Below are 20,888 nucleotides of genomic sequence, written 5' to 3'. Positions count from 1 at the left end.
GTACATTAGAAAAACTGATTTTTCAAATCTTTTGTAAGAAAAATACTTGTAAACTGAGAAATGTACCCTTTCCAAATTGTACATTGGTATTTTCCTGCGTGTAAACGTTTCTTTTGGAATACATTGAGAAATTAACACTTAGTCTGCAAGAGTACTCTTGTAATGTATTTTAGGCACACACTAACTCCCCCACCGAAGTGTTTCAATTTCCATACTGATTGTAGTCTCCCACCAAAGTTCTGCCAGACAACGTAGATGTATTTCTGGGGACCCTTAGCACTGTGTAGCAACATCCAGTGCTTGGATCAGTGTGAACTATACCGATCTAGAAAGACCACACACACAAACCATCTGTCGTCGCCGCCCGTGGTATAGGGTGGTCGTTGGGATTTTTTAGGGGTACACTGGAAGTGTAGAAATTTTAAAAGTAAAGCATCATTTTCTACGAGTTATACATTCCAACACAACATAGTTGTGTACAGGGGTTGTATATCTCAGACGTTTCTTTCGGGCCAAATGATAATGAAAAACGAAGGATAACAATTTCTCCAGTCTAAGATGAATCTTTATTGTTTGGAGTGTTTGCCCAATGAACAAAATACATCACTCACGTTTAATTGTGTGTGTAATGTATTGTTTATTACATGCTGCATTCAAGAAGAAAGAAAACACTGGTTATACATGAATTAGAAACTCCAACTTGAAGTAGGCTCAAATCTTGCAAACGGTGCAAGATATTGAAAAAATACTCTAAAAATCTCTCGTTTATGGTACCATTTGACGATTTTTATCAAGATGTCTTTCACTTGTATCTGTAAAGGGACATATACAGATGTTATGAGGAATGACAAGGAGATCCATACTCATATATTAATGATGCGCTGTGTAGAGAGTGCAGGTTCAGGTAGTCTCGTTTAAAATAACTGCACATGTGTTTCATTGTTTTCTAAATTCCTCTCCTAAAAGACATAAGGGGACAGTTCATATTAAAATTTTCCATTCTCTATTTACAAAATGCCTAATTTGAGACTTAAGTAAACATATGAAATTTAGTGAATACGTGTTTGAGGGTTTTCGAAATTTACCCTATTCAAGTTTTCCAGTTTAATATTAATTAACCTTTTTTATTTCTGCTGGGGTACTGGCTAGCCCGCGTGTCCTTGTTCCTGGGTTCGATTTCTTTGAGCGCATGATTGTGATTCAGGTTCCATCTAAAACTGTAGGTCCACATCTCATATAGTTTCGGTGCTGAGAAGGGATACTGAACTCTATACAAACCAACCAATTAATTGCTTTTTTAACTTCTTTTGAACGATAATTTGGCACGATATCTGCGTACATTCGCTTGCATGTATATTTGACTAGTCTTAAGCATTTTACAATTATTTCCATATTTAGAACATTAAATTCCATCAGCTATTATTATCATATGGGGTGACTGTACGCAACATAACACAATTTCTAAACCAGATTGCGAATGTAGACTCGATTTGGATTTTCTTTTTTCAAGAAACATTTATGGTACAGTCAAGAAACGTGTGACGCATCAAAGCAAAAGGAAATCAAGTCCACTTTTGTCATTTTGACATACTCCATACTTATCTCTATATCTCTATCTGAAGTTTCTTTCATATCTTACAAGATTCATGTCCAGATATTTTAAAGATATTGCAAATTACTCAATATTGAAAAAAATGTTAACTTTTCCGTGCATGACACTGTTATCACAACTTTGACAAATGGACTTGATTCACTTGCGCTCTAAACACCTTATCATAAAGACTCAAAATTAAAGAAATTATAGATATAAAACTTTTCAATAAAAATTGAAATATTCCACAATCAAATTACATTGCTTGGGTTACAGAAAAGACAAATCTTACAAATTTGGATATTTGAATGATTATTTATCTCTATATACTTGGCAAAAGAACTCCTGACGGACTGAATGATAAAAGCTCAGGCCCAACCACTTGAGTTAGAAATTTCAATTTTTGAGAATTGTAGAGAATTTGTGACAAAAATACCACTAAGGAAAGATTTTCGCAAATTGGACAAGTAATGAGAAAATAAGGGAGGAAATTTTCACATTAAAATGTTCGTATCTTGGAATCTCTGAAGGTTAGAAGCATAAAATTTGATATCTGAAAGTCCCATTTAAAATAATAAGACACGTGTTTAAGGTGCTTTCCACGAACGGTCCACGAACGGTGTAATATAACAACACTTGGATTATATTTATTATAGAAGTGCCACCATTACGTAATGACTTCTCTTATTTCAAAACATTGATAAATGCTCTTAGTTGTGTTTGTACAATCGTTTTATGAATTTAAGGGTTTTGTATATGAATCATATAAAACCAAAACTGCAGAGACGAGACACGTAGTTTATCATCTCAACATGAATTTAAAAATGCACCTCATGTCTCGACTCATATCTCGATTCTAAGACGTTAAGTTTCTCCTCTTGTAGGGAACAATACTAAAGGTAATGAAGGCTACATCTTGAACTCAATGGACTAGTTGACAGATCCATTTTCTCAACATCTGAATAGGGATGTGAAGAAAACAGTAGCGGGAGTACAACTGCAAAATTACCAAATTTGTATATTTGATTAGGATAAAATATCTTTATTTGTCTAGTTGATAGAAATGGAAGATTCCCTACAAGATGCTAATATATGAGTTTAAGGTTCAGTTCGGATTAACTTGTTTCAATTTACAGCTGTTTTTATCAAACAACTTAAACTAGTTAAGTTGATATACATGTACTTCTATAGATTATAATAAGCATTAATTGGACAAATCTATTTTGTTAATTACGGAGTTATTCACATTTCATAGCAACATATATTATCACATGCAAATGAAATTCTCTTCAATTCATCATGTATATATTCATGTCGTTCCAATGTTGACATCCTTACTTTCATTATGTATGACTAGCAACTGCCACGGATAAGAATGAGATGTCTTGAAATGAAATAACCAGGAAGTAGGATTATATTGCATTGGTAGTTTCAACGCCAGTTGTAAATTAAATGCAAACAAGGCAACAGGAAAAAACTCTGTTGTTAAATTTTCACTAACTCAGTCGTCACCACATCAAAGTTAGTAACCCCCATTTCTTGAAAATTTCAAGATTTTCATATTTTACTGATCAATCTTTAGATGTACTTACTACTTGGTTCTTTTCCTGTGTCTAATGCTAAGTATAGCTCAGCTCGATTTATTTTCAAAACTTTTCCGCGGGATTAAGAAGCTTAACTTTTTAAGATTTCTATTGGTATGTTCATACTCTATCGATGCGGAAAACACTAAAGAGAATATATATATTGTATCACATTCAGTGAAAATCAAATAATTTTTACTAAAGGTTCATGAAATTCTGACAATTTCTACAAATATATACTTAATTTTCTCTTAAATTGAGTGATATAGCTAGTTTATCTTTCTCTAAATTAAATCCCAAAATATAGGAGAAAGTATTGTAATGAGAATTGTTAATTTTCGCGAAATTTGCCAAGGATTGTTTAAAAAAAGAAACGGAGTTAGTTCATTCATCTTGTCCTTGATTGATTTCAACTCAAAGAGGGGGATGAGTGGTGGAGAAAATATTCACAATAATCCATCAAAATCAAAGGCTTTTTTTTTTTACGAAAGTTATCATGGAGTTTACCTGTTTCAACCTCTTGATCTTTAAAGCTTTTAACCCGAAGCAAAAGAAAATGATTATTACGTTTTACGAAAATAATACACAATATTTCCTCAAACAAAAGTTTTTAATAAAGTTATGTTGAAAAATCGTCTTAGTCTCTCATTATGAATAGTGTTTAAATAGTAAGGTAGATAGAGATCTCTTGACTGTCAGATGTCAATTAACAGATTAATAGTTTTCTACTACAACAAGCAAGACTTTATTTTACATGATTTGAAGACCAAAATACAAATTCAATTTATGCTCTTTCGCAGGAGACAAGTTCGAAAAGCTTGGAGCCTTATATAAATGACAGCGTTTTTTGTACTAATGAAAAACACAAGTTACGGTATAAATGTTAATTTTCCACCCATGTTGTGCAGGTGCTGGTCTATTACTCGATGAGATGCTGGTTGGTTGCTAAGATGACACCTGGACCTCTCCCTTACCTTTTTATATGGTATAAATTTCACCAGTCAGACCTTGAGGTTCTCCATAACAGCCTTGTTTGTTCACTTAATTACTTTTTACGCTACGTGACTGCCGAAGAGCCTCATTAGTCCACGATAAGTGTGACTGTTTATCCAAAATTCTTTTGTAACCTAATTTAAGTACACATACATTTTTTTACATGTAATTACTAGAAAACAATGTTAGTTATTTGACAAAAAACTTTTTTCATATATTCCTTTTTGCAATATGTTGAGTTAACTTTTTTTCAACTCATGTCATAGTTTCATAACAATAGGTGCAAATTTGGACCATGGAGTTTATTTAATAATTTTATTCTTTACAAACTGATATCTTAATAACCTTCTTCCCTTAAGTTAGATGGAAGTATTGCCAAGTTCCATTAAAATCAGGGAAATTTTACGAAAGGTGTCATGAAACAGACCGACACCCAAAGCTTGTCTGACAAGGCATGTATGCGAACCGTGATAGCTAGATATTTATTAAATTGGTACCCTGACTTATTATGAATCGCTAATCATGATAGTTGCTCGGTGCGGAAATGTTTTAAAGCCATAAAACGGTATATGTTCTGTTTTAAAACCTATAAGTTTATATTGGGATGGCAGCACTGCTTGTATGGTACTACTCCCGTGTTCTTGGACACGTGTCCCTCTCCCGTACTTATCAGGTTACCTGCACACATTTTTCATTTTCTGCCTTTCTCCGGCGTTTTAGGGGTATAACTGGGCATAGGCTCACCCGGTTACTGCCTGGTGTATATAACAGGTAAAGAAACATGTATGTAACAGGTAAACAAGGCATTTATGCACCGAGTGATTAACACCACGATAATTAGCGATCTACAATTAGTCAGGGTACCAATTTTCATAAATATCTAGCTGTGACAGTTCGCATACATAACCTTGTGAGGCTAACGGTAGAAGCTTGATTACGCCTGCTTCGATAAGTAAAATTATTTACTAATAATCTACCTCGTAACAAGAGAAATGTACACTCATGTCCAAAATGATTGTCGCGTATGTATAACTGCCTTCTTGCAAGAATATAATTTGATAATGGTTTTGCAGGGTACTTCTAATACTGATACTATGTGTATAATCGGGAAATGTATATTTGTGGTAAATGTCATAGGAAAAGAATTATAAATACGAAAATTAGAATGAGTAAAACAAAACGTTGCTAATTGGACAAGAAATTTTTTATTTTCGTTTTATTGTTGTTATTAACTGCTCTTTTGAAATGAAATTTGTGACATACATGTCTTTGCCGATTATACACATACTAACATTATAAGAAATACCGAAGGATTCGTTATCAAATTATATTCATCCAACAATATATTTATAGACATGCGACAATGATTTTGGACATGAGTGTACATACTAAAAAAGGAAGGAATTTTAAAAAATTCGCAATTCACAGCAGAGAAGGATTTCAGAAAATTATATTTCTTTAATTTTAAAGAATACAGACAGAATGTTGATATTCTATTTCTAATCTAGATTATCCTGGAAAATGTTACTTTAACGCGACAAATCAAGCTTACGACGTAGGGCAGAGTTGGAATTTTGGTTGCAGTCAATTTTCCTGTCTTAGTGACGACAATGGTGAACTTGAGGAATCGTTTGAAAGGTAAGTTAACAGTTGTAATAGTGTAATTATGTATATACTCACTCAAGTTAAAAATTGTTCTGCTTCTGTTAGAACTGTTTCCGAATTAAGCATAAGGAGTTGTTCTTAAAGGGTGTTTAAAAGTTCTTTGTAGGTGATGATACTCAGAGGAACAATGAAAAATTTCCAGTAAGCATGTCCTCATAGTTACTTTATTTCGGAGATGCACGCTATTGGAAGCGTGCAAAAATTAACTTTACAACTACGCATTTCGGGTGGTAGGGTAAATGTGCCAGTTCTCGACCACCTAACTCATTTTAATATGGTTCCTAATCGCTGTTCACTGACTGGAATAACTTAGGAGGATGCAACTAGCTCACATGTGTTCCTAAAGCTATAATTTATCTATATTTTATCCAAAACTGAGATAACTTATGCCATTTACGTAATATTAGTCGGAGAAACACCAATGCCTGTTTCTTTTTAGTGTTCGACCACTTTTCGTTAATGTTCGACCGCATACCATTTAGTCATCGACCACTACTCGGTAATGTGTTTTTAATTACAGTATGAAGGCTAAAGCATAACTTTACCTAACTAATAACATCTGCCGATGTTACATCATTAGTTTTTCAGGTATCACTTCGCAGATTGCCCCGTTTCTTCCAAGTATTTCTCAAGGTCCTGAAACCAAAAGCGACTGTGTTTCTCGGTTACAGCCTATCGCGCTTTGTTCAAAGTTTCGGAAGTTTGAGACACGATTTGCAGATGTCTTCTCATGTAAGCATGGTACCAGGTTTCACCGGATCGACTGTCTTTGAATTGCGTTTTAAGTTCATCTGCATCGACAATACTTCAGAAGATCGTGTTTCTTCTGTGGAAAGCCCATTTTGCTTATATTAATGAGCCAGTTTGATAATCGATCTTCTTTCTGTGTTAGGTGTGGTTCTGGACCCATTCGCCGTTCTTCGGGACTGCAATCATGAAGTTTATTCATCAGCGTTATCAGAGGGATTCCATGGATTGCTGATGCCTTTCGTATGGAATGCTATTATTTGCGACAAGCCTCCAGAGCTTTTTGTAAATCTTCGTTTGAACAAAGAGTATCCACTTAGACTCATTGTTTCTGAAAGAAACAGGAAAATTCTTAAGAACATGCAAGGAAAACAGGCGTATTCCAGGCTGATAGTAGCTATTCCGCTAATAATATTTGAATGCAGTTCCACGAGGAAGCAAGAATGGTGTAGTTCAGTATTAAACGAATTAGACCAAATATAAATTTATTACTCAAAGGAAATGTCAGACCCTAACAGTTCCGTTAATTTTGCATGAAAATTTAGGGAAACTGCATTCAGTTAACTTGAATTTGAATTTATTTTATGGCCTTTAGGCATCTAAGGTTCCGATAGGGATAGGGTGAGGAGAGGATGATGGAAGGTAGACGGCCAGGGTTTATTTTGTAGGTACCATCCCAGCGTTTCCCTGGTATTACTGAGGAAAAACCCTGTAGAACCTCAGTCAGGATGGTCGGCCGCTGGGATTGAACCTAGGGCCTCCCGAATGCTAAGCCAATGTTCTACCAATTTTTAAAGGTCATCTTAACCGAGACATTCAGCCTTAAGGCTCCTCCGCCAATTTGGCGTAATCTAATTATGAGAGGGACACGAACACAAATATCAAGGACAGTTAAAAACGTCCTTGCTCTTCAGAAGGATTCGAACTCCCAGTGGATTGCCGCCTCATGATTCGAAGTCCGAGACTACTACTATTGAACCACGGCCGTTCTATAATATTCCATTACTAACAATAAGATTCAGCAGATGCTTATACAGATGTAAATTGATCACTTAATTAATGCTTGAATCGAGGAATTCTGCGAGAAAACACAAACGCAAAGCATGATCGGACACTGAAAAAAAAGTTAGTCCTCGACCAGTACAGATGTATAATGAAAAGTAGTGGTCGAACACTAGAAAATGTTTTTGTACACCATTATAACTTCAGAATTGGTAACTAGGAATTCATTTCATGCAGATGAATCGAAAGTTAGTCGTTATTGATGTTTCTACAATTTTTCAGTTCTCGACCACCCTGTGGTCGAGCACTAGTTAACAAAGTCTATTTCATAAGTCATTGTCCGACCACTACATTTTATAGATTTGTTCTTCAAATCTTACAGTTACCACTAAACTTTTATTCCTGAAATGTGCTCTACAGTTCCATGCAACAGAATACTATGTGCATTTCTTACCTGGTGCGATAAAATTACGGAAAAACACGAAAAACAAAGCGGTGTCGTTCCCATTTGCAACAGATTAAAGCTGTCGAAAACTCAGCGCTTCTTCCGAAAGCATACATTTAATTGGCTATTACTGAATGCACGTGCAATATATTTTGACAGTATCTTTAGGATTGGTCCAGAATAAGCTGCAATTCAATTATAACGGAAAATCATGCTTTTTTTATCGGAAAATAAGCCTAATATGCGGTTTTTTAAATCAAAAGTGGTCGGCAACTAGGGAGTGGACAAAGACTGGCACATCCACCCTAGGTGTGATACAACTGAAGCAGCAGTATGTCTCGATTTTAAGGTACAAACGTATGGTCGAAAAAAAGGGAAAGAAAGGTGCTGGAGTGGGGTTCGGAAAGGTACAAGAAATGGTGCTGATAAATTGCATTTATTTAAATCAAAACAATGACTTGAGCATTCTTTATTCAACAGAAGCAAAAAATTACCTTACACATAGACACGGAAGTAGATTGCCGTGTTTTGAAAAACTTGTTATAGTCTATTATGCACAATATTTTTATGTTATCGAATGTAAAATTCTGTTGTTTGGAGCTCAGGAAAATTCTGTCTGTGAAGAAACTTTTGTCAACTTAACGGAAACAGATGAACCATATCTTGTAAGAGTACAGAAAATGAGTTCAGTCGAAGTTGCAAAGGTTTCTACATGCGGAATGTTCCTCCAATTAATTTCATGTTTGGTTTTGACAAATCCGTCAAGGTTTTCCTTCACACTAGTCAGCTTGTCCCATTGTTCCTCCTTCTCCATATCTTCTTCCAAACTCTGAATCACATCTGTAGCTATACACTCAAATCTTCAAACTCTAAACCTTCGTCGTTGAGCTATTGTTGATCTGCTTGATGGCTGCTGCGTCTGTTGAATCTAGAGCACGTACGAATCCTTTGATTTTGTCGAACTTTTCGCACAAGAAAACTATGCATCTTATCAAGCTATTCCATCTTGTTATGACGGGGAATTGTGGTAAGTAGATTACAGTGATTTCTTTGTTCAAAACCTGACCGCTGGAGGTCTTTACAAGAATCTTTCCCAGAGCATTAACGATGAAGGCACTTATTTTACTGTATTCCTCCCTTATATGTTCACAAACACAGTTTGATTAATGGGCGATGTGTACCACATGATTGCGGTTGGGGTACGTGCTATTCAGTTGTTGGGAAGACGAAAGCATGTACTGCTCTTGACCACTCTCCATTAGCATCACTTTATAGGCCCTAGTATTATGTGCTTGATGCAGGAATTCTGGGGGGCGGTAAGAGCTCCAAACTCTGGGATGAGCATTATTTATATATAAAATAAGAAAGTTTCCTCTTCTGGAGGGTAGATCAGCCCCTGGTACCAGCACATTTAATATATATCTTTGCAGCTCATCTGTTATTACGTCTAACACATATCACACTTGATGCTTGTTGCCCACCTCTTTCATTTTAACGAATATTATCATAAATTGATTTAACGTAATTATTTTTTTGTGAGGGTGCTTTCGTCAACTACTAGTTCTTGAGAAAAGATTTCTGTGTGGACTGGTACTCCTGACTGGATTAACGCAGTTGTAGAAGTAGCTCAACGATCAAGACTTTTTAGATCCTGAACTCAAGGCATATGTCAAAGTGATTTGCTTGCTCTGCAACCTACGAAGTTCCATGTTCTTCACATGTTTATTTTACTGGATATGATGCTTTATTTCATTGGCAAATCCAGGACAGGCCTCCCGGTGGGGAAGGGTCGGTGGGTTGTAAAACTGCTACTTAGAGCTACTTTTAAGAGCTCCAAACTCTGGGATGGGTTTATTTATGTAAAAAAGTTTCCTTTTCCGGGAGGAAGGTGATGCCCACCTCTGGATCGGCCCCTGCTTTATTCTGTGTTTTAATGCTTCTTATCACTCGCTAGATTTACATCGCAGACTGGACATCGAAGTAATCGCAGAATAGGCCTACACATAGAATAATAATTACATGATCACTTTAAACGCATTCATTCTTAAATTCTGCTGTAAGGGCATTCAATTATGCCTTCTTAACCTTTGGTTTCTATTGCAAAAAATTAGTCCTGGCTCACAGTCAGGCTCTTACAACAGTAACAAAGTAACTACAGAGTCCAAACTCCAAAAGTAGGAATGGGATGCTCTATTTTTTTCCTCAGGTTTGTACTCTACGGCCCGATTGCATACGCTACAATGGTTCTACCTAAGAGAGTTTCGATTTTGTTGTGTTTTTTCTCACATAGTTTTGCGAGATGAAAAGAAATTGTCGCTCATTGTTGTTGCGCAGAACAATATTGTTATTGACGCATGAGAAGACAAAAATAAAATTTTGTAATACTGAAGTTAGCCATGCAATTTTGCCATGTCTTTTCATTTCTGCAATTTCAAACCTCACTATATGTGTCCATGGTTGTGACTAGTGGTGTCGAAAAACCGGTTTTTGAGAAAAGTGAAATTTCATAAAACCGAAATGTCTGTTTTGAAAACCGCATTTGCGGTTTCGGTTTTGAAAACCGTTTTTGGGGTTTCAGTTTTGCAAACAGCTTTTGCGGTTTCAGTTTCCAAAACCGCATTTTCGGTTTCGGTTTTGAAAACCGCATTTGCGGTTTTCGATTTTCAGAAAACCGGTTTTCTCGAAAACCGAAAACCGCAAATGTCACAAGAATTCTACTTCGGCTCACAATTGCCACATGGAGGGAAAAAATGCTCAAAATTTGTAGAGGGGAAAGAAGGTATTTTTTCTTAAAATGCCTTAAAGTGTAGGGAAATTCTTGTTGAGTATACTTTTACAATTGGCAGAATAAAAAAAAAAAGTTGCAATTTCTCACAAAGAGGCACGGCTACCGTTATTGGGAAGTAAAAAGATACAGAATAAAACATGATCGGTGTTTCCTTCACGTATAAACTATTGCAGGTGTCTGGAACTTGCGATAAGAAACCAGTCAACACATGCAAAACCACAACATTCACTTTTATCGGAGTGGCAACAAATCAACAATAAAATTGTATATTGCGATCTATATTTTCTTTCTTTCTTTTTTCTTTTTTTTTAAAAGGAGGTGGTGCTTTTTTGTTAACAAAAGAAAGTGTGGCAGTACTATTTTTAAAAACAAGGGGAAAGAGTAATAATAATATAAAAGATCTCAGTCTAAGTGGATGAGATTTCAAATTCAATTTCATGAGTTGCATGTGTTGTGATCTTAAATAGTGATATACCTTATTTTTTTTAGCTGCGTGTTGCCATATTACCCGATTTTAGCGGGTACCATCCAATTTTCAGGTTCTATATTCGTCATCCGCTTAAACATATCTTAATCACGAAAAACGACCCGCTTTTTGGAATTGGAGAAAAATCTAACACGACTTAGTTGATAAAGTGTTGGCATATTCAACGTATACCGCTACACCTCTGACAATCTCAATCGCGATTGAGTTAAATTTGGACTTGCGCTCAGGCTCAGGGCTATCTGAGCAGTGCGCGTGTACAGGACCATTTACTAATAAGAGATCTGCTCTAATGCAGAATGGTTGCTTTCTGTAGTTTATGTGTTTCATGTGTAATGTATTGGAGGTTCTATACGAATGAACATTCGTTTGTAGATGTTGTGACAAACATACTTGAATTATGCCTTCATAAGCTACAAGAATGCCGATCGACAATTTCAAGTGTAACTTTAAAGATTCTTATAGAAGCGAATTTACTGCTGCAGGGAAGCAAACTGGACCCACCTTATTTTTATATATTTTGTAAATTAGACCACGAGAAACACGAATCTGAACGAATTTTGACATTTCGAATTTTGAAACTCGAGATATTCGATCATAAAGTGACCACGGAAGCAAACTGGATCCCACCTTATTTTTATATATTTTGTAAATTAGACTACGAGGTATGCGAATATGAAGGAATTTTGACATTCCCAATTTCGGAACTCGAGATATTCGAAAATAAAGTGACCACGGAAGCAAACTGAACCTCACCTTATTGTTATATATTTTGAAAATTAGACCATGAGGAACACGAATCTGAAGGAATTTTGACATTTCGAATTTGGAAACTTGAGATATTTGATCAGAAAGTGACCATGGAAGCAAACTGGACCCCACCTTATTTTTATATATTTTGAAAATTGGACCATAAGGAACACGAATCTGAAGGAATTTTGACATTCCGAATTTCGAAACTCGAGATATTCGATCATAAAGTGACCACGGAAGCAAACTGGATCCCACCTGATTTTGATATATTTTGTAAATTAGACCACGAGGAACACGAATCTGAAGGAATTTTGACATTTCGAATTTCGGAACTCGAAATATTGAAACTTAAAGTTTAATATAGACGCTATCTATCTATATGAAAAAAACAACAATACTCTCTATACGAAACATATTATGTCCTGTGAAATATATAAAGGTAACAAAGAAATTATGTTGCTTTTTGTGGAGGTGTGTGTTCAATTGGCCCTCACACCGTGTGTTGAATGCTAATGGAGATAAGGCGAAGGTCAGTTGTTGGTGTGGGTATTTCCAACATTCTCCCTGGTTGTGGCAGTTCAGTTACAATGTGAACTTGTGTGAGGACAATGAATATTGAACCTCCACAGAGCGTCATAAGGGCGTGTATGCTTACGAGTTCAAACTTGGGTCAAACGCCACTGCAGCAGGGCGGAAGATAACTCAGGCCTTTCGTGAGGATATCGTGATCACGCAGACAGTGCAAGGGAGGTTTAGCAAGTCTAAGGACGGTGACGAAACACTCAAGCCTGTATCAGACGGAACTGAAGTGAGGCTGCGATTCACGATCTAAAATTCACGACCTTACTTAACGATCGTGTGAGAAGTAACTTGTCCCTAGTTCAGGTTGAAATTTTCTGCTGTCTTTATTTGGATCCTGACTTGGAAGAAATAGAAGCAGTTCTATTTTCTTCTGGACTTGCATATAACTCCCAATCAGAAAAGAATAGCGCGTGACGACATTCAACTTCGTGTTTCTCGCTGTAATTTCAAAACAATGCTGCCTGGACAAGAGAAGCATTAATAGTATTAATTGAGTCATACGGAAAATATGACTTTTTGTATAACATGAAGCATGATTTATATTATTTAAAACAATGCAAGAATAAAGACCTTAGAGAAGGTATGTAGTGAAGGTATCCGCCCAAACACTACAGATGTGAACAAATGTAGTTACATCTTTTAAAAGAATACCAATAGGTGATTTAAGTATATTGTGCAACTTGTATACCAAAAAAATAACGTGTTTAAAAAAGGCGCACTACTTGAAACAATTGTTCAAAATTTAGAATTCTTCCACTAATTACCTTCTTATTGTTTTCTAAACGATTTATGCTGGGCGATATGAAAATATCCACATGGCATAGTTAAAATTCAAGGTGGTATCATAAGTAATTGTTAAAAAATTATATTTCTTTTACGATTTGAGTATAAATACAGCGTTCGAATTCATGCATGAAAACTACAGCCCAAAATACAACAACCTGCGCTAGATCGCCACTAAAAAGCACGAATGCTATCTAGCCGAGTCATAGCAGAACGAAACTGTAGGGCCGAGAGATAACGAGTTGAGTTGAGTGTGAGTTTAACGTCCCGTTCAGCAGCGAGGCTATATGAGACGTGGGCCTACTGATCAACATGGAATCCGAACCACATGAGCTCCGGCGGGAATCGAACCCGGGTCTCCCACGCCCGAGCGTTAGCGAGGGGGTGCGTCTGATGGGAACAGGCGCGTCAGCGAAGGTGGGTATCCGAATAAGCGAGGGTAGTGAAAACGAGTGGGATTTGACAATGATGCGAATTTCAATAGCATTTGTCATGGTTTCATGCTAGTAGTGTTCAACTTGTAAACAAAATACAACTTCTGTAAACTGTGCAGAAATTCACTGCCGGTGGAAAATAGTTTTTATACAAGCATCTTTCATATCAACTCACTTATTTCATCCGTTGTAAAGCACTTGTAATAATTTTAGACTAGTAATCCTACACTTGTAAAGATAAGATTCAGATGTAATGTGCCAAAAGTAAACCATCGCCATAAACAGGAACAATAGGAGTTAATTGTCATCAGTATTACGTGGCTTTCGTGAAATTTTAGGGAACAGTTCTACAATGCTAGCACAATACAAAAATTCCGCGTGTAGTACATGAGATGGGTTCCCGGCGCGGTATAAGTTTACTTTATGGGCTATGTGGGTATTTTTTGTGGGTACTGAGATGTGCGGATGCACTCAGTACCTATGCTAGAAAATTGCTCTTTCTTCTTTATTTTAGGTTTTCGCAAATGATAACTGCCCTCATGTGCATATTTGGACAAGTCATCTGATTTTCAGTTCTACAATCTGGTGGATCCAAGGATCTACAGACCATTTTTCAGCTGATACAGACTCCCCCATGTTCGTATCTCGCTGTTGAATTTTCGGAGTTACTAATTTCAATAGCGTATGGAATTCTGAATAATCCATTCTGTAGATTTGTGTGTGTGTGTGTGTAGGACGAGGATCTTCTGTAAGTAGTTCATTATTCACCATTGAAAATACGGTGCTTTCCTGTGCATTATTGCGGCGAAGAATTCACTCCCAGGTCCACCAGCTCCTCTTTACTCTTTCTCTCTCTCTCTCTCTCTCGTTTTTTTGGGGGAGGGAAGGGCGAATTTTGTGTCAACAACAGAGCAGATATCGCTGCTATGGATATTTCATCCCCTTCGGATGAACTCATATCGTGAAATAAAAAACAATAATATTTACGATTACGACAGTTGATTGCCCTGTGCGTAACACGTTTTTCGTCTGTTTAATACAGCGACCACGAGAGGCTCTGCTGGTAAAACCTACCTAGTTTTAAGGATCGTCTGAGACCCCTACATCACCTCGGAATAAAAGAAATTGCATAGAAGTTTGAGTTAAGCAACGCTGTTAAGTTGTAGCCTAGATTGAGGCCTTAGTTTAGATCCGTGTGAGACGGGCTTCCCGAAAGACGCACGCTGGAAGACCAAAACATATACAAAATGAATATCCCTCGTTCCCTTTGTGCTTTCTAGGGAGGAACTTGGTAATGACATCAAACCTTCATACTTTATAGAGACGCTCTCACAGAGGGTACCCAAGCATCTTTATAAGCTATGTACATTAGAAAAACTGATTTTTCAAATCTTTTGTAAGAAAAATACTTGTAAACTGAGAAATGTACCCTTTCCAAATTGTACATTGGTATTTTCCTGCGTGTAAACGTTTCTTTTGGAATACATTGAGAAATTAACACTTAGTCTGCAAGAGTACTCTTGTAATGTATTTTAGGCACACACTAACTCCCCCACCGAAGTGTTTCAATTTCCATACTGATTTGAGTATAAATACAGCGTTCGAATTCATGCATGAAAACTACAGCCCAAAATACAACAACCTGCGCTAGATCGCCACTAAAAAGCACGAATGCTATCTAACCGAGTCATAGCAGAACGAAACTGTAGGGCCGAGAGATAACGAGTTGAGTTGAGTGTGAGTTTAACGTCCCGTTCAGCAGCGAGGCTATATGAGACGTGGGCCTACTGATCAACATGGAATCCGAACCACATGAGCTCCGGCGGGAATCGAACCCGGGTCTCCCACGCCCGAGCGTTAGCGAGGGGGTGCGTCTGATGGGAACAGGCGCGTCAGCGAAGGTGGGTATCCGAATAAGCGAGGGTAGTGAAAACGAGTGGGTTTTGACAATGATGCGAATTTCAATAGCATTTGTCATGGTTTCATGCTAGTAGTGTTCAACTTGTAAACAAAATACAACTTCTGTAAACTGTGCAGAAATTCACTGCCGGTGGAAAATAGTTTTTATACAAGCATCTTTCATATCAACTCACTTATTTCATCCGTTGTAAAGCACTTGTAATAATTTTAGACTAGTAATCCTACACTTGTAAAGATAAGATTCAGATGTAATGTGCCAAAAGTAAACCATCGCCATAAACAGGAACAATAGGAGTTAATTGTCATCAGTATTACGTGGCTTTCGTGAAATTTTAGGGAACAGTTCTACAATGCTAGCACAATACAAAAATTCCGCGTGTAGTACATGAGATGGGTTCCCGGCGCGGTATAAGTTTACTTTATGGGCTATGTGGGTATTTTTTGTGGGTACTGAGATGTGCGGATGCACTCAGTACCTATGCTAGAAAATTGCTCTTTCTTCTTTATTTTAGGTTTTCGCAAATGATAACTGCCCTCATGTGCATATTTGGACAAGTCATCTGATTTTCAGTTCTACAATCTGGTGGATCCAAGGATCTACAGACCATTTTTCAGCTGATACAGACTCCCCCATGTTCGTATCTCGCTGTTGAATTTTCGGAGTTACTAATTTCAATAGCGTATGGAATTCTGAATAATCCATTCTGTAGATTTGTGTGTGTGTGTGTGTAGGAACGAGGATCTTCTGTAAGTAGTTCATTATTCACCATTGAAAATACGGTGCTTTCCTGTGCATTATTGCGGCGAAGAATTCACTCCCAGGTCCACCAGCTCCTCTTTACTCTTTCTCTCTCTCTCTCTCTCTCGTTTTTTTGGGGGAGGGAAGGGCGAATTTTGTGTCAACAACAGAGCAGATATCGCTGCTATGGATATTTCATCCCCTTCGGATGAACTCATATCGTGAAATAAAAAACAATAATATTTACGATTACGACAGTTGATTGCCCTGTGCGTAACACGTTTTTCGTCTGTTTAATACAGCGACCACGAGAGGCTCTGCTGGTAAAACCTACCTAGTTTTAAGGATCGTCTGAGACCCCTACATCACCTCGGAATAAAAGAAATTGCATAGAAGTTTGAGTTAAGCAACGCTGTTAAGTTGTAGCCTAGATTGAGGCCTTAGTTTAGATCCGTGTGAGACGGGCTTCCCGAAAGACGCACGCTGGAAGACCAAAACATATACAAAATGAATATCTTTAGGTAGCAATTGAGGCAAAGAGTGGATAGACATGTGATGAACTGGGGCTAACATTCAATATGAGTGGAGAAACCATTCGGCAGCACCTCCATCATCTTGGGAAGCACTACAAGTTGGGTCTATGGGTCCCACATGATTTGACTCCGGGCCAGAAGGCTATGCGAGCAGACACGTGTGTTTCTTTGCTGTCTCGTCTGAGGAAGGAGCCATTTCTGGACAGAATGTTGACATGTGATGAGAAGTGAGGTCTGTACGAAGCTCCACGACGTCGTCATCATTGGTTAAAATCCCATGAACCGTTCCGAAACAGCTGAAACCAGCAATGCAGCAGAAAGTCCTCCTGTGTGTTTGTTGGACTGCTCGCGACATCGTGCATCGGGAACTGCAACCGGCTGGTCAGAGCAGAACATCACTCATTTTGCTCATTTTGGTCTAGTTTACAAAATATATAAAAAATCAAATGGGGTCCTTTTTGCTTCCGTGGTCACTTTATGTTCAAATATCTGGTGTTCCGAAATTCGAAATGTCAAAATTCCTTCAGATTCGTGTTCCTCGTAGTCTAATTTACAAATTGTGTGAAAATCAGGCGGGATCCAGTTTGCTTCCCTGCAGCCGAAAAGTACATTTGTAGTGCCATCAAAGAAATAACTAAAAAAAAAAAAAAAGGTGCAGGATCCCAGGTCAGTATTTGTAACACACACAAGTTCACATCAGTACTTACGGTTTAGAAACCCCGTCCCCTCTTTTCTAATTTTAAAATATGGCAACCCTAATTTAGCTGTGACTTGTACAATGATGGAACTATCCCTTTCGCACAGTGCTGCAGATATTACCATAATAGTCTTGGAGCAATTAAAAAAAGTTAAAACACACATATAAATCAATACAATTGTCTCGATTGATAGATGCTTTCCCAATTGTTAAAAGGTGTAATTAAAAACAGCAAACATTGTTTCTGCTTTGAAATTACAAAGATGGTTTCGCTTATAAAACCGCAAACACGCTTTCGGGCGACTTTCGCTTTCGAAAAGAGCTTTTGCGGTTTCGGTTTGGAAATGCACTTTTGCAGTTTCAATTTCAAAAACCTCATTTACGGTTTCGGTTTTGAAAACCGGGTTTCTCAAAAACCGAAAACCACAAATATCATAAAAATTCGACAGCACTAGTTGTGACTATATACAGTATCTATACCATATACAGATGGTGATCATAAAAATGGAAACACCTGAACGAAATTGCAACTTACCAGATTAATATGGTGTCGGGCCACCTTTCGCCTTCAGAACAGCCTTGATGCGACGTGGGATGGAGGCATAGAGGTCGTGAATGGTAGCAAGTGGAATTTTACACCATTCCTCGTGCAGGGCATAGGCCAGTTCTGTGAGAGAGGATGGAGGTGGAAATCGTCGCCGGAGTCGTGTTTCCAAGACGGACCACAGATGTTCAATTATGTTGAGATCTGGGGATTGGGCGGCCCAGGAGAGGTGTTGAACTTCATCCCGATGTTCCTCAAACCACGCTGCAGCATCGCCAGCTGTGTGAATGGGTGCATTATCATCCTGGAAGATGGCGTCATTGTCCGAGAACAACATCCGGACCATAGGATGCAAATTGTCTCCTAAAATTGCGACATAATCGTTGGCAGTGATTCGTCCGCTAAGTGTGACCACAGGACCCAATGAAACCATGATATGGCGGCCCACAGCATCACCGAGCCGCCGCCATGTTTCACAGTTAGGCGGAGACACTGCAGATCATAAGCTTCTTTGGGCGTTCTCCACACATAAACACGGCCCGTGGTTGGGAATGACGTAGTATGACTCATCCGACCATATCACACGTTTCCAGTTATCAACGGTCCAAGTTGCATGGTCGCGGCACCATTTGCGGCGTGCGAAAGCGTTATGGTCCCTAATGAGCGATTTGGCCCGTGCAATACGACCCCATAAGTTCATGTCATGTAATTCGCGGCGGACTGTGATTGTCGAAACAGGGTGGGGGAGATGCTGATTGAGTTCCTTCGTCACTTGCTCAGCAGTGGCACGACGGTTCTACGTGACAATGCGCTTTAATACCTGGCGTGACCTGTCACTCATGATTTTCTTCCGCCCACTGTTCCGCTTTCCCGATTGGTTTTCCCGTGTGTTGTGTAGGCCGTCATCACCTTCGACACTGTCCCACGCGACACACCTAACACAGTAGCCACTGCCGTCACACTCACTCCACATAACCGCGCACCAACAATTTGCCCTCTTTGAAACTCTAAGAGGTCTCCCATTTTACACTACCTCCGTCTGCTGCAGCCACTGAACACTGCTGTTCCACTGCGCCTGACGTAGTATGGAGACCGACCTAATACACCACCACCAGTGGTCCGGCGCTGCGGGCACCACGACACCACTGCCAACCCATACATCTGACGTGTTGCCAACTGCAGGTGTTTCCATTTTTCTGATCACCATCTGTATATAATTTTATAGCTCTTATTGGAAAATAAGGCTTAAAATTTAATGTAACTGTGGAAAATAGAGTGAAAATAAATTATTGTATTGTAATTCCTGTTCGCTGAAAAAAATAGGAAACAAAAGGGAGGATAAAGGTGCTGACAATCATAAAAATGAGAAATGGGGAAAATGTGTTAATCTTACAAGAAAAAAGATCAAGGTATTATGTCAATTTTGTTTTATTTAATGCTCAGAAATGCGTATCTTGAAATCTAGGTATAGAAACAGTTATATTTTGCTGTATCGTAAAATTTGTTTTATAGTTAGCACTAATTCATGGTTAAATTGTTATTCTTTCTTTTTAGCTGCATTTCAATTGGTGCAGATCCACCATGCTACGTAACTTCCCAACCTGAACTGCCCTACCCTGATTGTTGCGCCAAGGTTGTTTGTCCAGGTGCTCCATAAGTCAATGAAGAGAAGTTGGCTAGCTTTTGGTATTAGACATTTACTTTATAATGCAATTTGATACCAAGGGAATTTATGTAATACGTAGTTAATTATCAGCAATAAAGGGCACGTGAAACAAAAATAATTGCTTTGTTGCCAAATGGTTAAATTTTAAGTACCTTTGGTGCACATTGTCCAGAATTTAATTCCCGTTGGAAGCACAAAATACTTTTTATCTAATACCAGGGAAACAAGAAAGTTCGTGCGCTTTTGAACCACTCCCGCTTCCATTTGGCTGCTGCGGCGACATTTGTCACCGTAGCATGAAAGTTTTGACTGTTTGGGAAAGCTTATTCATTGACGCATCAGCCACGGTGAATATAACAACGCATTTGTTAGTGTGGTGAGTAAAAATCGCTCGTGATCATGTCAGTGTCAAATGAAGTTTTTAGAGCTTGTTTGCTTTACGAATTTAAATTGGGGACAAATGGTGCAGAAGCAGCTAGAAAAATATGTGTTGCGTTCGGAGAGGGTGTAATAAATAAACGTACAGCACAAAAATGGTTCCAGACCTTTCCAACTGGTGACGAGACCTTGCAAGATAAGCCTCGCTCTGGGAGGCCTAAATCAGTGGATATGGACCACCTGAAGGCCGCTATTAAAGATGATTCGAGTCAAACATGTGAGGAACTTGCTCACCGATTCGAGGTAAGCAGGGAAACCATTCGGGTAAGTCTGCATCAGTTGGAGAAGACCTGGAAACTGGGTCAGTGGGTCCCTCACCAGCTGATCGCTACGAGCCAATTTCTAAGATTGAATATCTGTTCATCTTTGTTGACGAGACACAATATCTGTCCAATTTTGGATTGTATATTAACTAGTGGGTCATGTATGACAATAAAAAACGTTCATACCAGTTTCTATCACCGAATGGTCCGAAGCCTTTGACTGCAAAACTGAACACCC

The 20,888-nt window shown here is 38.2% G+C and overlaps 1 protein-coding gene across 1 annotated transcript in view; it reads left to right on the top strand.

Moving 5' to 3' along the window:
- The window catches only part of LOC145662071 (U-scoloptoxin(16)-Er12a-like), a 33,441-nt gene extending 13,388 nt beyond the window's left edge, over positions 1-20,053 (top strand). The window contains exons 3-4 of the mRNA XM_081727408.1: positions 5,676-5,805; positions 19,838-20,053. Coding sequence (XP_081583534.1) covers positions 5,676-5,805; positions 19,838-19,940 — 233 coding nt within the window. The 3' untranslated portion in view covers positions 19,941-20,053. The remainder of the gene's footprint in view (positions 1-5,675; positions 5,806-19,837) is intronic.
- Positions 20,054-20,888: the final 835 nt, after the last annotated feature.

Source organism: Thermobia domestica, chromosome 10 (assembly GCF_964235325.1).
Source record: "Thermobia domestica chromosome 10, izTheDome1.hap1.1, whole genome shotgun sequence".
NCBI classification, from domain to species: domain Eukaryota; kingdom Metazoa; phylum Arthropoda; class Insecta; order Zygentoma; family Lepismatidae; genus Thermobia; species Thermobia domestica.
This window is presented reverse-complemented; position numbering and strand designations above follow the sequence as displayed.